Source organism: Wickerhamomyces ciferrii, contig 00076 (assembly GCF_000313485.1).
Source record: "Wickerhamomyces ciferrii WGS project CAIF00000000 data, strain NRRL Y-1031 F-60-10, contig 00076, whole genome shotgun sequence".
NCBI lineage: Eukaryota > Fungi > Ascomycota > Saccharomycetes > Phaffomycetales > Wickerhamomycetaceae > Hansenula > Hansenula ciferrii.
Window position 1 is genome coordinate 171,073 of NW_011887664.1, and position 16,541 is coordinate 187,613.

General features: G+C 29.8%; 5 protein-coding genes across 5 annotated transcripts; 1 reads left to right on the forward strand and 4 right to left on the reverse strand.

Annotated features, from left to right (window-relative positions):
- Positions 1 to 501: 501 nt before the first annotated feature.
- On the forward strand, positions 502 to 1,707 carry CHT3 (Chitinase 3; the record flags this gene model as incomplete). The annotated part of the gene is made up of 1 exon (XM_011276510.1): positions 502 to 1,707. The coding sequence occupies one exon, from the start codon at positions 502 to 504 to the stop codon at positions 1,705 to 1,707; it is 1,206 nt and encodes a 401-aa protein (XP_011274812.1).
- Positions 1,708 to 1,877: 170 nt separating this feature from the next.
- Positions 1,878 to 3,209, reverse strand: BN7_2952 (cation diffusion facilitator family transporter; the record flags this gene model as incomplete). The annotated part of the gene is made up of 1 exon (XM_011276511.1): positions 1,878 to 3,209. The coding sequence occupies one exon, from the start codon at positions 3,207 to 3,209 to the stop codon at positions 1,878 to 1,880; it is 1,332 nt and encodes a 443-aa protein (XP_011274813.1).
- Positions 3,210 to 5,332: 2,123 nt separating this feature from the next.
- BN7_2953 (putative transporter) lies at positions 5,333 to 6,931 on the reverse strand (the record flags this gene model as incomplete). Its single annotated transcript, XM_011276512.1, has 1 exon — positions 5,333 to 6,931. The coding sequence occupies one exon, from the start codon at positions 6,929 to 6,931 to the stop codon at positions 5,333 to 5,335; it is 1,599 nt and encodes a 532-aa protein (XP_011274814.1).
- A 484-nt stretch (positions 6,932 to 7,415) lies between these two features.
- Positions 7,416 to 9,026, reverse strand: BN7_2954 (putative transporter; the record flags this gene model as incomplete). The annotated part of the gene is made up of 1 exon (XM_011276513.1): positions 7,416 to 9,026. One exon carries the CDS (start codon positions 9,024 to 9,026, stop codon positions 7,416 to 7,418), a length of 1,611 nt encoding a protein of 536 aa, XP_011274815.1.
- An 864-nt stretch (positions 9,027 to 9,890) lies between these two features.
- Positions 9,891 to 10,184, reverse strand: BN7_2955 (uncharacterized protein; the record flags this gene model as incomplete). The annotated part of the gene is made up of 1 exon (XM_011276514.1): positions 9,891 to 10,184. The coding sequence occupies one exon, from the start codon at positions 10,182 to 10,184 to the stop codon at positions 9,891 to 9,893; it is 294 nt and encodes a 97-aa protein (XP_011274816.1).
- Positions 10,185 to 16,541: the final 6,357 nt, after the last annotated feature.

A 16,541-nucleotide genomic window follows, 5' to 3' on the forward strand; every position in this document is an offset into this window, starting at 1 on the left:
AATAAACCTCAGAAACCACTGAATATTTTTCCAAATATCAACAAGGACCACCAAATCTCAAAAATATCTTCTATTTTGGTTGATAGTATCACTAAATTTGATAAATTTTTAGTGTTGATGCGCAGCCGAATTTTCAGAGCTGTGCCTCTGAGACAAAAAAGTTCGCGTCTCTCAAATCAAAAGATCAAAACAACAACAAACAAGTCACAAGATGTTAATGGTACAAAAGCCGATGAACAATGGATTTTGCTGGTTCATTAGCTAGTGGATGGGATTTTGAAGGAGATGATGTGGATAATTGAGAACTTTTTTTGGCTGCTTAGTGGCTCTTCTTGTTTTAATGTTTGGTCCTGATAATTATGAGAATATATTAATGAGAACATCAAGAATTCTCTCAATGATGGGTTTTTATATTTAAGGAGATCTATTTGTCACTCATAAAGATACAATGATACTTCTCACTAAAAAGTACACTATTATTTATACAAGTATAATCAGAAAATGCTAAAATATATCGTCTATCTGTTGCTTCCCAGCTTGGTATTTAGCTATCAAATTTCCAAAAATGAAGATGTTTCATCATCATCAAATCTAACCACAAAATATCAAGGTAAAACCGCTGTTTATTGGGGTCAAGCATCTGCTAAACAACAAAATCCATTACGTTATTATTGTGATTCAGATTCAGTTGATATATTTCTTGTTTCATTTTTAAATGATTTCCCAAATTCTAAAAAGAGTAAATATGGTTATGAATTGAATTTAGCAAATGAATGTAATTACCATGAAGCAAATGATCAATCCAAAACAGTACCCAATTGTACCACAGTTGGAGTTGATATCAAATATTGTCAAAGTTTAAATAAGACTGTTTTATTATCACTTGGTGGTGAACAAGGTGATTATGGATTTAATTCAGAAAGAGAAGCTTATGATTTTGCGAAAATATTGTGGAATTCATTTGCTTCAAGAAATGATCCAAATTTTCCCTTGAGTGATAGACCATTTGGTAATGCAACTATAGATGGATTTGATTTTGATTTAGAAAATGAAGATCAAACAGGATTAGTTACATTAGCTAAAGAATTGAAGAAATATGCATCACAAGATGATTCAAAAGAATATTTATTCACTGCAGCTCCACAATGTACATTCCCAGATGTTAGTATGAATGAATTGATTGAACAAGTTGAATTAGATCATTTATTTGTTCAATTTTATAATAATGAATGTAATTTAAATAAAGATTTTAATTTTGATATTTGGTCAAAACATATTGAATCATTAAATTATAAACATACAGATATTTTCATTGGATTACCTGCAAATTCTAAATCTGCACAAATGGGATTTGCTAATAAAGAAACTATATTAACCAAAATGCAAGAAGTTTGGTCAGATGAAGAATTAAAGACAAAATTTGGTGGTGTCATGTTTTGGGATGCCTCCCAGGGGTTTGGATATGGTGATGTTAATACATTTGATACAAATTTAATTACGGAAGTTGCATCATATATTGATCGTGAAGCTAATAATAATAAAAAAGATGGTGATAGTGGAGTTACAGTTAGTGAAACAATCAATACCAATAGTTCAATTATACTAAAAGATGCAAATGATTCAAACTCACAATTTATTGATAAAGTTGATATAGCTTTCCTTATTGTGGCATTTTTATTTAGTACATGGTTAATTACAGGGTCTTGAAGAAATCAGATTAGTTTTCTTTTTCTTATATCATTAGAATAATCATAAAATTACAAATATATAATGTATTAATATTAAAAGGGAGTGTGGGTGTAGGTATGATTCATTTTGTGTAGTTGGAAAATTAAACTTCTATCATTCAATATATGGATCTTTAATATTTGGAAACTCTATTTTGTTGGTTCCAAACATTCATTTGTATTACAATTAACAGCAGTATCAATAATACATTGATCACTTGAGTTTGCACCATAAGCTGAAGGATTTGGAACTTTATTTATAGCATCAGAACTATTATTTCTTGAATATTTTCCACCAGCAATTTTGGTAAATTGTTGATAAGCTTCAGATGATAAATTATTTTCACCAATAAATTCAGGTTGAACAGTGGCAGAATGGATACCATAATTATGTAAAGCGGCTCTAATGGAGGATGCAATTACCAGGAAAGTTTCTGGAGAAGCATCAACTTCAACATGTAGAGAGGCAATAAATATATCTTCAGTTAAATTCCAAATATGGAAATCATGAACAGAGACAACACCTTCAACTTTTAAAACATCATCTTGAACAGAATCTGCAGAGATTGTTGATGGAGTAGCTTGTAATAAAATTCTTGAAGCTCTGCGACATAATGGTAAGGCACTTGAGAAAATGATTGCAGTAATAACTAATGAAATTAAAGGATCTGTATAATATTTCCATGAATAATCAGTTTTCCAGATAAATAAAGCAGTCAAGATAACACCAACATTACCTAAAGCATCACCAAGAACGTGTAAGAAAACACCATGCATGTTTAAAGATTTACCCTTTTTAGGAGCTTTTGAATGTGAATGTTCTTCATCACCATGAGAATCACCATGGGAATGATCATGAGAATGATGTTCATTTGGAGTTGAATGATAATCATTTTGTTGGAAAGGTTCATTTAAATAAGTTGAATTTTTCTTTTTCAATAATGTAGTACGTTCATTATCATAATTATTAACAATATTTTCTGGAAGAACAGCACCAACTGAATTTTCTTCATCATTTGAATTACCATGAGAATGACCATGATCAGAACCACTTGAACCACCACCATGAGAATGACCATGTTCATGGAAAAGGAATAAACCAACAATATTTGAAATTAACCCAGCAGTACCAACATATAAGATTAATTTTGGATTTGTAATAACAGAAGGACTAATTAATCTTTGAATAGCTTCAATTAAGATTGAAAAACAAAGAGCTAAAAGGAAAACTGCATTAATTAAAGCACCAAGAATTTCAGCTCTTTTCCAACCATAAGTATATTTAGCATCAGCAGATTTTTGTGTACTAACTCTAACAGCCCATAATGCAACAATTAATGAAAAAATATCATTCAACATATGGAAAGAATCAGCAATTAAAGCTAAAGAATGAACAGCATAACCAATGATGACTTCTAAAAGGAAAAAAATAGTATCAATTACCAAAAGGGCAATGATACGGACTTCTTTAGCAGTAACCATAGTGTTTTAATTGATTGTTTATTTGAAGTTAGTTGGACCTATGACTAGTACTTGAATATTGTGACTAGATGGTCTTTAACGTACTTCAAATTGATAAATTTAAAAGATGAGTATAAACTTGAAAAAAATAGTTCTTTTGGTTGTATTGGTTGTTTTGTAAACAATTGTACCAAACTTTTCTTTCTAATCCTAGTCCTAATAATTTGATTATTTAATCAACCCAGTCTCAAAGATTCAGATAATTTTGGGACTAGCGTCTGGATGTTTTAATTTAGGTGGTAATTTTGATTTTTGACACCTTGGTGGTTATGTGAATAAGCTGGGAATCCTGAGACTTTAAATAGTATAATAAAGAATATACGAAACTGATTAAATATATAAACGAGATTGAACAAAATGCAGCAGGTTTAAAAAGGGTTTAAAACTCTTGTAGGTGTTTTTATTGCCGTCTTTTAATTGGTCAAAAGGCAACAATTCATTTAGTAAGAATTCTTTTCATTCTAAAACTGCGGAACTAAATTTTACTAGCTAATTAGCTCTAGCAAGACCATTTTAAATTTGACAGGAGTCTGGAAGTCTCTTGCAGTCCAGCTAATGAAACGAAATGGGACTACGAGACCGCCAGTAACGGTCTTATTATACTAAATTGGAGTTTTAACCGCGTATATCCATATAATTAAGACCCATAAGACCATGGAGACTAGGACATTTTGCGATGACTAAGCACAGTAAGTAATTTATTGGGTAAATAAAGACAAGAGTATTTACTTTTCAGTTATTTCTTAGTGATTATTTTCATTGACTAGATGAAGGGGAAGATCAGTTGGTGGTGATAGTGACGGTGATGGTGATGATGGTGACATTGATGGTGGATCAAAGGGCTGAACTCGTTGTTGTGTTGAATGGTCTCATGACTCTGGAATGGATTTAATTGGTAACCCTAAGGGTACATAATTTGACTGGCCGCTTAATCTATCATGTTGATATAATGGTAATTACAACTAAATTAGGGCTTAAAGAGTTGGTTTTAGGCTTTAGCTCATATTAGCTCTTTGATTATTACAGGGGTAATATAGGATATATGATTTGTGATTCTGTGATCCATGTTGATCGTATTCATTGACAGCTTTGTTTACGAAGGAATATGGTTGATCTCATCATATACAAGTACCACAAAGGTTGTTTTATGGATTGAAATTGACCCATGAGACTCATTTGATTCCCTATACTGTGCTGCTGTGCTGCTGTGCTCTAACTTTTATGACTTATGATCAACAATTAAAGAAAAGATGACGTTAAAACTCACTTATATTCGACATTTCTTCTTAAAAATGATTCTTTTTTGTTCACAATATTGCCATATATTGTCATATTAGTCTTTAATTCTGGATTTTATGGACTATATGCTCATTATATCTTGTCAGGGAAGACTTAAACATGATTAATTGTTTCATTTGCAAGACTAGTTCTCTTTTCAATTGTTTTTACAAAAGGAAATTCCCGCTACAATTTAAAGAAGGTTTTTTATAAGGGGATCTATAAGTTCTGCGCTTCTTTCAAGTTTCTACAACTTCTACGTTGGAAATTGCAGTTTCCGTTTGAACTTTGAAGTACTTGAATGTTGCAACCATGATTTCTTTTTATTACATGAGCAAGATAAAAGTCCGTACGGATACTGAACAGTGAATAGTCACTAGATCGTCTAGTACAATGCGAATACCTTTTGAACCATGACTTGCTGATTCAATTTACGCCCTTTTTGAAATAATGGTTTATGAGCTGTTTTTTTTATGGTTAAGTTTCTTTTGAATTTAGATCTTTTTTATGGAAAGCGGTTGGTTGTTTGGTTATGACTTATTGGGGATAATTCTAACCGTTATTATCTTAGAGTTAGTTCTTTGTGATGATACTATCTGATTAAAATTAGCCGTGTGACTAATTAAGCTCATTTCATTCGATGAAATACTCAGTCAACTGGGCTCAAAATTGTACAAACTCCTAACCATGTTTTCAAGGTCAATGGTTTTTTGATAAAATAGTCTTATACAAATACGATTTAAGGAACTACAGATATTACACACAAATGTATTAAAATCCAAGTGAAAACACTCAATATTATATATTCATAATGGATAGATAAATGTTTTATTTTCCAAATCAGTTAAATCCAAATTTGCAATCTCAACTTTTTCAATAATCTCTTCACCAGTTTCTAAATCATTAATAATAACTTGACCAAATTTTGAATCAGGATTTTCTTTAATAAACTTCAATCTTTCTTGATTTCTTTTTTGCAAAATAATATGAATAATAAATCCAATAACAACAGGTATGAAAAAACTTATAACAATTTGAATCCCCCATGCAGGATAATATCTTGGTGCTTGATTTCCTTTCCAAATTTGTGGTGATATAATATTTGCAATACAATATCCAAACATAAACATTATATTTCTATAAAATTTCTTGGTATACCCTGAAGCTGTTGAAGTTGACCATCCAACTGCTGCTATAAATGATAATGCAAATGTATTACCTGCAAGAACCAAACATGCAACAAGAGCTAATTTTTTATCATAAGGAATTGTAACCATACCAATTGAACCTGCTAAACCAGGAATTGCACCAATTAAGATAATCCAAGCTGTGGAATTTTTAACTTTATAAATGAATATAACACCACCAATGAGGTATAACGTGGCAAATCCACCACCTGCTACATTAACTAAAGTTGAACCTAAATTTGAAACACCTAATGATTCATATAAAATATTTGCTTGAAACATTATATTATTCATAATCATTGATGTTAATGCAAATGCCAAAAATAACCAACTTATAGGATCTTTAAAACATTCTTTAATTTGATAAGGTTTAACTTTTTTCTGTTCTATAGATGAATTTGATTGGTTTTGAATTTTATTAATCAAAAGAACACGTTCTTCAATTGTTAAAAACTTTGCTTCAGCTGGATTACTTGGATAAATAAACCATGATAATATTGAAGTTAATAAAGTTAATCCACCAATGATTATTAAGAAAATTTTCCAATTTGAAATTGAACTTTCCAAATGTAATAAACCATATGATATAAACCCACCAATCCAAACTGATGGTCCAACACAAGTTGTCCAAAAAATTGGATTAATCATGGCACGTTCCTTAGCATTGAAAAATTGTAATAAAGTGATCTCCAAAGCTGGTAAAACAATACTTTCAAAAAAACCTAATAAAAACCTCAAAACAATTAGCCCACCATAATTTGAAGCTAATACAGTTAAAAATGTTAAAATACACCAAATAAATAAAGTTATTGATATAAATTTCCCAAAATTTAAACGTTGTAATATAAAATGCATTGGAATTTGTCCCAAAAGATAACCTGTATAAAAAATTGAATTCAAATTATTATATTGATCAGTTGTGATATTAACATCTTGGAATAAACCTAATAATACACCATATGATAGGGCACTCTTATCCAAGAATAATATAGTATTAATCAACATTAATAAAGGAACTAACCAAATGAATAACTTCCATCTTATACGTTGTTCACTTTCTGGTGTTAATGGAGTGGTTACAAGATGTGCATGTTGGTTAATGAATTTCAAAGTTGTATCAGCTTCCGAACCGTTAACATGAGCTTTATTGGAATTTAAAGTATCAATTTTTTCCAATGTAATATGGAGTTTTTCTTTATTAGATTCAAGATCTGACATTTTGTACAAATGAGATTGATTAACTAGGTTCCTAATTTGAGATCAAGTTGAGATTTAGTTTTGATAATAAGTACCACGGTCCAAAATACCAAGAGATTGAAGCTTATTTATACGAAAATCAACAGTCAATTAATACACATCTTTTGAATGTATCATATTCGATCTTAAACTGTGGTTGGTTATGTTTATCTTGAAAGCTTCATTAACCCAATAAAGTGAGGCATGATAACTGTGGATTGACATATTACATATTACATACATGTCGTATTTCATTATCGGATAGGATTATCGGCTCAACTTTCATGGTAGTATGTATGTAATATGTATACTTATCTCGATTATCCCGCCTACGTCAGTTGTGGCAAGATTCATAATCCTGATTTAGCCGGTGTAGCTTATCAGGTCCGTTGAATTCCGTTATATATTACAAATTTATATACTAAATAATGCTAGTAATTTATCAATAAATAATATACACTATGATCTATAATGGATATATAAAAGTCTTATTTTCTAAATCTGTTAAATCCAAATTAGCAATTTCAACTTTTTCAATAACTTGTTCACCTGTATTAGGATCAGTAACAACAACCTGACCATATTGAGCATCAGGATTTTCTTCAATATATTTCAATCTTTCATTATTACGTTTTTTCAAAATAACATGAATTATAACTGCAATAACAAGTGGTATGAAGAATGAAATAACAATTTGAATACTCCATGCAGTATAATATCTTGGTGATTCATTTCCTTTACCTTCTGTCCAAATTTGTGGTGAAATAACATTTGCAACACAATAACCAAACATGAAAAAGATATTTCTATAAAATTTCTTAGTATAACCTGAAGCTGATGAAGTTGACCATCCAACAACAACAATAAATGCCAAAGCGAAAGTACGAGTTAATAATAACATTGCAATCAATGGAATTGATTTATCCCATGGTATCAAAACCATCCCTAAAGAAGCTGCAAGAGCTGGAATACCAGCATATAAAATTGCAATTAATTGACCTTCTTTTAAGAAACGAATTAAGAAAACACCAGATAATAAATAAACAGAACCGAAACAACCACCAACAACACCTATAAGAGTTATACCTAATCTTTCCACACCAATAGCTTCATATAAGATATTTGCTTGAAACATAATATTATTATGAATCATACTTAAAAGACCAAAAGAAGTAAATAACCAAGTTAATGGATCTTTAATAGTTTCAATAATTTGATGTTTCTTTATTGTCTTCTGTTCAATTGATGAATGTGTAGCATGTTGAATTTTTCTAATTAAATGAACTCTTTCTTCAATAGTTAAAAATTTAGCATCTGATGGATTACTTGGATATATGAAAAAAGACCAAGTTGCATTTAATAATGTTAAACCACCAACAATAACCATAAATAATTTCCATGGTGGTGTGACTGGATTTTTCAAATGTAATAAACCATATGAAATAAACCCACCAAGAATTTCAGTTGGACCTTGAGAACTAATCCAAAATAATGGATTTATACTTGCACGTTCCTTTGGAGTAAAAAACTGTAATAATGTAATTTCAATAGCTGGTATAACAATACTTTCAAAAAACCCCAAAAGAAATCTTAATACAATTAATCCACCATAATTATTTGCAGTAGCAGTAAGAAAAATTAATATAGCCCAAGAAAATAAAATTAATGAAACAAATTTAGCAAAATTAAATTTTTGTAAAAAAAAATGTAATGGAATTTGACCAAAAAAATAACCAGCATAAAAAATTGAATTTAAATCATTATATTGTTTATGACTTATACCTGTTGATTCGAAAAGTCCTAATAAAATACCATAAGATAAGACAGATTTATCCAAGAATAACATTGTATTTATAGTCATCAATAATGGTACTAACCAAATGTATAATTTTCTTCTAATTTTTTTCTCTATTGTTGGTGTAATATCTTCAGTTACTTTATCACCATATTGTTCCAAGAATTTTAAAGTAGCATCAGCATCTTTTTCATCAACATGAGCTTGATTTGAATTTAATGATTCAACTTTTTGGATTAATAAATCATTCTTCTCTTTATTTGATTCAACATCAGTGGACATTTTGATATTTGGAGTCCGATTATATTTGAAAGTAAACTCTGGATAAACAATAAACAATAAATAAACATATTGTGCAAACGTTCAAGCTTAAGTACTAATACCGACACATATCTCAACGTCGATTTGATCTTCAGTGTGGCAATCTGTTTATGTTGGTTGCTGAGGGTCCAAGGCACCAACCAGTTAGGCTCCAATTGTGTTTGTTTGAGTTGAAGGTTAAAATTTTTTCATGTACACCTATACTAGAATTGTGGCACAAATCACATAATAATCACAAAAAGTCAAGTGTGAGTAATTGAACCTCTTTGAAAAGCTATTAATGAGTAAGTTTTATAATTAACTGAGTACTTCATCATGATTTTCAAGACTGGTTTCCCCTAGGATGAAGTATCCCAGCTTAATTTACTGTTTTTCGTTGTTCCTGGCGGCTGTCTTCTTACTATTGTGGATGTTTTTGTGATTACAGCAGAAAATGTTATCATCGCGTAGGGCTTCTAATCTTGATAATTTCCTTATTAGGGCAGTAATATGAAGAGTCAAGACCTACAGATATCTACAAAGAAGTAACAATAATTCATAAGGTTTATTCTAGTTAATCTCTTAATGTCCAAGTCTATATAGTAAAAAGGTGTTGATAATCAGCGTGTTTGACCATGTGCGGTATTTGTGGAGAACAATTGTTATACTCATCAGCCTCAAAAAGCTGAGATATTTTTGATTCTTGTAAGGTTCTTCAAATCAGCATCAGTAGTTGAACAGCCATGTAGCACTGGATTGTATCTAATATCTTTATAAATCATCAAATCTAAGTATTTAAGGTCTTGTATTTAAATGATTTTGTTTAATGGAATAGCATATATGTATTCATAAAGTTTTCAATTTTCCAGCAGTAGCATTTGATAAACAATCACCATTAGCAGCAATTTGATGATAATTTGGATTTTTAAACCTTAAAAGGATTCTTTGTCTTTGAACTGATCCAAGATATTCTAATCCTGATGAATTTGTATCATTCTTCTTAAGTTTTAAAAAGATCTTTTCACGTGCTTTAAGAACTTTGATTGTAGTATTCTTATGGACTTGTTCAGTTGATTTGTTTTTGGTGTTGATAGCTTTAGCAGCTCTAGCAGCTTTAGTTTTACTTCTTGTTTCAATCATTGTAGTTATAATTCTAATTGTAGTATAATTTAACGATAGCTTGATGATGTTGATTTAAAAGTGAATGGTAAGAGTAAACAAATTAAATGGATTCAAACTTGAATTTATAAGAATTTTTTATTCAAATTGAATATTTTCTGCACTTGATTCATGAGTACATTATTCATTATTGAAATTTTGATTGTAACTTAAAGTATAATATGACATTTCCCATTTGAAAGATTCAATGAGAGCATTATTGTACAAAACCCAATTTGGGAATATTTCCAGATTCAAGATGCAAGAATTAACGAGGTATGATGGAAACTTGATTCCAAATAATCTTGTAAAACCACATACATAATATAGCTAACCAATCTCCTTCCATATAGAAGCTGAGTATGTTCCCACTTCATCAATCCAACCACCACTTCTTAATACACTTCAATCTTCTTTCAAGTAATTTGTAGAAATCAGAGCTTTTTGAATTTTGAGATGGTAGGTGCACCTCAACATAAATGTGTGGCGTGCACCAGTTTTGTATTAGCTGTTCAGTTGTTCAGTACCAAATAATTCATACGTCTAAATTAGTTAATAGTTATCAATTTTGTTGATCAGTACTTATGGATTTTAAGAGTTGTTGATAATCTATCATCCACATTTCTATATCTTGCAATTGTTATTAGTACTCTGTATATTCTATCAAGATTGTTTTGCGTTGAAGTTAATTATGTTGAAGAGCACTAGTATACTACTAGTATCTTCTTTTTACAGGGGAGGGGATCAATTTAAGGAGTTTTGTCAACTACAAAATGAATATCTAATTAAAAATATAATATCAACAATTGAATTAAATTAGAATCAAAATCAGATTCAAAATCATTGTGATGTTTGTGTAATTTATTGAATCTATATGAAATCCATGTGAAGTTTGTTAATTGTAAACAGTCAACTATGGTTCCAAGTTCTCTTAACTCAACTGATATAAATAATCAAACCCAAAGCTACATAATTAAACCAACCAGTATTAATATAAAGAAATATGTAAAAGCTGCTTTAATAACCTTAAAGAAGCAGCAAAAAATTTTAAAATCACTTAATCATTAAAGAAAAGCGAAAATTCAAATTATATTTTAAAAGTGGCCGGAAATCTTGGTCTTTTTATATATATACGCAAAATAATTTTAGCCGCTGTCGATAACCCGCGTATATATATTTGAAAAGTCAAATATACGATATTTCAAAACAAGAAATTATTAACGAATTAATTTCAACTTATAATAAGATATATATAAATATCAATTCAACTGCCTGTGACGTACTAAGATAGTGAAAGTATCAGAACTTCAATGGGTAATTCATCTCATGTATTACAATATTAACTCATTCTCTAATTATCATTACACAAATTGTAATACTACCAGTATCAAGATCAATTTCAAATCTTTGGCCGATACTGAGGTTCAAGTATATAAGGAGAACAATATGTGGGGTAAAGGATATTTCAATGTGTCAACATGTGTCAATACCTTTATATACAGAAGACTGAACAGCATTGGATTAGATTTCAATTATTGCATTACAAGTGGAAGTCTCAAACAACTATGTTAACAAGAAGAACTAGAGGATCGAGTGAAACTAAAAGTGTAATAGGAAGTTCTAGTTGAAGAAAAAGATCAAGTGTATTTAGCACCAATGAAGCTGGAGTTGATAGGTTAGCTGACCAACAGTTAATTATATCATGATTCTAGTTGTTTTCCTTTGGTGTTGAAATTTTACAATTGATATAAAATGTATAGACAGTAAACTAAATACTCTATGTAACATCTTAAAATAATGATTACCTTCTCTATATAAGGAGCTATTTCTTTTTAAGTTTATACCAAATTTGATTAAAACTTCAATCCAGATTCACATACTTCTCATAATCTTGATAATTAGACGTTATATCAAATCAGTAGTAAGATCTTTAAGACTGAAAGATGAATATAAAATTCCCCGAAAGCCTAATCCATTCCATAGCTCCTTGTTGACAGTACACCTTAAGCATGTATAATGAAGTTTCTTTAATAATGGCCTCACAACCCTGATAGCAGTGGCAAATCTAATTTTAATTAATGTCGACGTTGCGAAGTTTTACTCTACAAAACTTAAATGATGAATAAACAAAATCACTAGATTTACATCAACATATATTTATTGAATCGATCATTCAGATCAATATCAACTGATTGTGATGTTTGTGTTTATTGAATGTATGAATACCATGTGAAGTTTGTAATTGTAGACAGTTCAACTATGGTTCCAAGTTCTTTTTACCCAAATAGTAATTTGGACCAACGAATTATATCATAGATGTTCAGTAACATCTATATAAGCTGGACCATGAAAAGCAAAAACCGAGATATATGCAGGATACTCAATCATCAAATATAATTAAGATCCATACAAGCTCATGAATATGTATGGAGTATTTTTAATATGAAATTCAACCCAAATTAGAAATTCAAATTAAACGACGTATTTATTAAAGTGGGAAATCTTGGTCTTTTTATACATGAAATTAATAGCCGCTGTGGATAACCCGCATTGAAATTTAAATTAACTTTAATTGAAACAAGAAACTACAAATTTTCAATTAATAAGTCGATAAATATCCACTTAATCAACCACATAGCTGTGACGTACTAAGATAATCAAAGTAACAGAACTTCAATTTGGGCTCATCTCATATTACATTACAATATTAATCTATTCTCTTCACAATTACAATATCAATTTAAGTCAAAACATCAAAGTACAGTTAAATATCATGATAATTATATTAGCTAAAGAACAATCAAAATGTGATCTGTATTAATTAAATTTGAATTTGAATATCAATCACTATATATATAACATATTCCATGTTAATATAATACAGCTTACTAATTTCTATATAGCTTCATATATTAATTTTATATAAATAATTTCAATAAACAGGAGCTAAACAAAGGAGATCATTAATACGTATATTGAAGGTATTTTTTGGGATACTGATTAATTCAGGAATCAGGTTTAAAAGCATGATGTGGGGTAAAGGATCATGTCAAAATATATGTGCATCAGTATATCCCAATACCTTTACAGAAGACTGAACAGCATTAGATAATTCAATCATCAGATCCAAAATAAAAGTCTTAAGCAACTAATAATAAGAGGAAGAACTGGATCCAGTGGTACTAGAAGTGTAAAAAGAAATCTGACCAACAAAATTATATCATGATTCTATTTTTTTTCCTCTGGGTTTGAAATTTGACAATCGACGATATAATATGTAAATACAGTAGACTAAATACTCTATATGTAAAATCGTAGGATGATGACTACATCTTGTTTAATATCCATTCTAGATCCCTTACTTCAATCCCTTCAAACTTACTTGATCTGTTTGATTCATTGTAAGCTAATTTGAACATACCAACTTCTTAAACTATATTTACTTTCTGCAACCTTTATTTTGAATTAATTGTAGATGTAACTGCTTCTCAATATGAAGCTCCATTTCCTATTAAGCTTCTACCTTTGATTAAAACTTCAATCCAGCTTGACATACGTCTCATAATCTTGATAATTAGTCAATTCAGTTGAAGTGGTGAGATCTTTGAGACTGAAAGGTGAATATAAAATTCAAGCTCAATCGTTTAATCCTTTCCATAATTCATTGGTGCATAAGGTGCATCTTTCATTAATGCGTGTAATAATGTTTCTTAATTTGAGCATAACAACCATGATAGCAGTACGTGGCAAATAATTTACTTGGTGTGAAGTTTTATCAGTACTACAAAATTATAAATATAAATCAAATCAATTGAAATCAACAATTGAATTGAATTAGAATCAAATTCAGTTTCAAATTCATTGTGATGTTTGTGTTTATTGAATCTATGAATCCCATGTGAAGCCTTGTTTATAACTAGCATTTCAACTATGGTTCCAAGTTTTCTTTACCCAAATACAAGAAATTTTTATCAACGAGCCTCAAATAAAACCTCCGCTGTACTGATCAGCAAAAAGAAAAGAATTCTTCAGAAACAATATAAGATTCAATACGAAAGGCCATAAATATAGAAGCAGGAACCTTAATAAAATTTCGATCTCAAATTTATCAGAAACAGAAACAAAAAAAAAGTGGCAAAAAAATTTAGTGGGAAATCTTGGTCTTTTTATACACAAATTAATTAGCCGCTGACAATTTTTATTCTACGTAGCTCCATCAAACTTAAAAATAAGAAATGTGATTACACGATGAATCGTCAATAGATTCATATCAATCCTGTGTATTATGATCAGACTTTTAGTGTGACTTTCCATAAAATGATGCTTAAGAATTTACAGGAGATGATAATAAAGATGTTGATGAAACAAAAGGCCACCATATCTGCAGATTCATCACTGATAAGTTGTTACTATCTGATATCAAGCCAACAATAACAAAATGAGGATCAATAGAGCAATCTAACTGGTATTTCAATACGATTCCCAAATGAATACACAGTTTTTAAAGATATGAAGCTAATCAAATTGGATATATCAAAGATTTTAAAAGGAAAGTACCACGAAGAATTAAACAAAATTCAAATGAACCAAAGAACAATGGGAAGTATGTCGTTATAGGTGGTAAATCTGAAAGATTAATGGATTTGGACTAAATATAATCATTAGCTCCATTAAGAGCTTTAGATACCCCTGATCGTCGTGGTGGATGTTTTGGGTTAGAACTTGAACAATTATATGCTTCATATATTGATTTAAAAGTCAGAACTTACAATGCTTTGGAAAAATTCAGATGATTAAATCAAATCAACATCTAGAGGTTGTGAAATGGTAAAAAGAAGAAGATTAAGACGAATAAAGATGATTTAAGTGATTTTATGGATACATATGATGAAATTTTTTCATTAGAAAAGTACTATGGATTGTGTTTCTATTATTAATGATTCAATTTTTGTTACAGAGTTTGATAATGGTAATATATCATTGTGGTTATTGGCTAAAAAAAGTAACAATTACACATACAGTATTAAAGTGATGCTCAAAAAGAGATCTACAATGTACTCGAAGTACTACCATATACTGGGGCATATCAATTCATGCAATCTCATATTATAACGTTTTAATACCAGGTTCTAGGAATGGTACATTGAAAGTTGTTTCAGAATATGATAAGAACAATCAAGAAGCTTTAAGAATATTATTACAGTAAATTTTTGTACCTGTTAGGTTAATGATGGATCTGGAGCTTGTAATATTATTTAATTTGTTGTCATTTTTCAATCAAAACATTAATATATATATATATAAATACATGGAAGTGAAAATAATATATAATTTCTATATAATTAATTTACAATAAAACGTAATATAAAATATATTTAAAAGTTTACAGATCGTACCTTTAATATTTTACGTCTAGTTTATTTAAATCAATATATGGCCGGTTAATTTTAGCTGCAAGATAATATTCATATAATCTCCAATGAATTACTCGACTGGTACTACGACTATTTCAGGATAAAATATTATATTAATTTGTTCATAAGCATTTGAGTCACCTGATGATGATGATGATGGTGATAGCGAGACTTCTCTGGTAACTGAAGAAAGAAAATCTGAAGTACTGTTAATATCAATGTCTTCGGTAGTCCAGATACATTGAGGTGTAGGTGGTGGTTGGCTCTGGTGATCGACCTAAAGCAATAGAACAAATAAATCAACTTGGTAAACGATGTAAAATTCCACTTGTATAGAACTAATAATATCAAAATTGTAATAATTGTATTCCAAATTCCCCTGGTTCACAGCATTCCCACTAATACAATAATGAATAGCAAGAGCACCTGATGTAATTTAGTCGGGAGTTTTTGTTAAATACCATAACAAAAAGCACCAACCAAATGCAACCCTAATACTGGATCAACATACCCTTCAGCATATACCCATTGAAACCTGATGGTAAAAAAATATAAATCACAAATGTACCCCAAGCAACGCATGACTTGATCAATAACCAATTTAACAAATGTATCAATTAATGGTGGATCAGGGCCTGAACTAATTTACCAGCATGAACAGCACATATGGTCTATGGTAATCAGATTAATTATCTTCTTGCATATATAAATTGAATTTCAATTAGGTTTTGCAATGACTGTATTGGATACTAAAATTGATGAATTTCCATTGATATGAGCAAGAATTCATAATTTCATGAGGTACAATAATGACAGCAATTTCCCTTTAATAAATGAAATCCAAGCCGACATTCAATATATCCCTTGATAAAATATTATGCTTATAACCTATGAATGTTCCAAAGCACAACATATGGTTGATCCA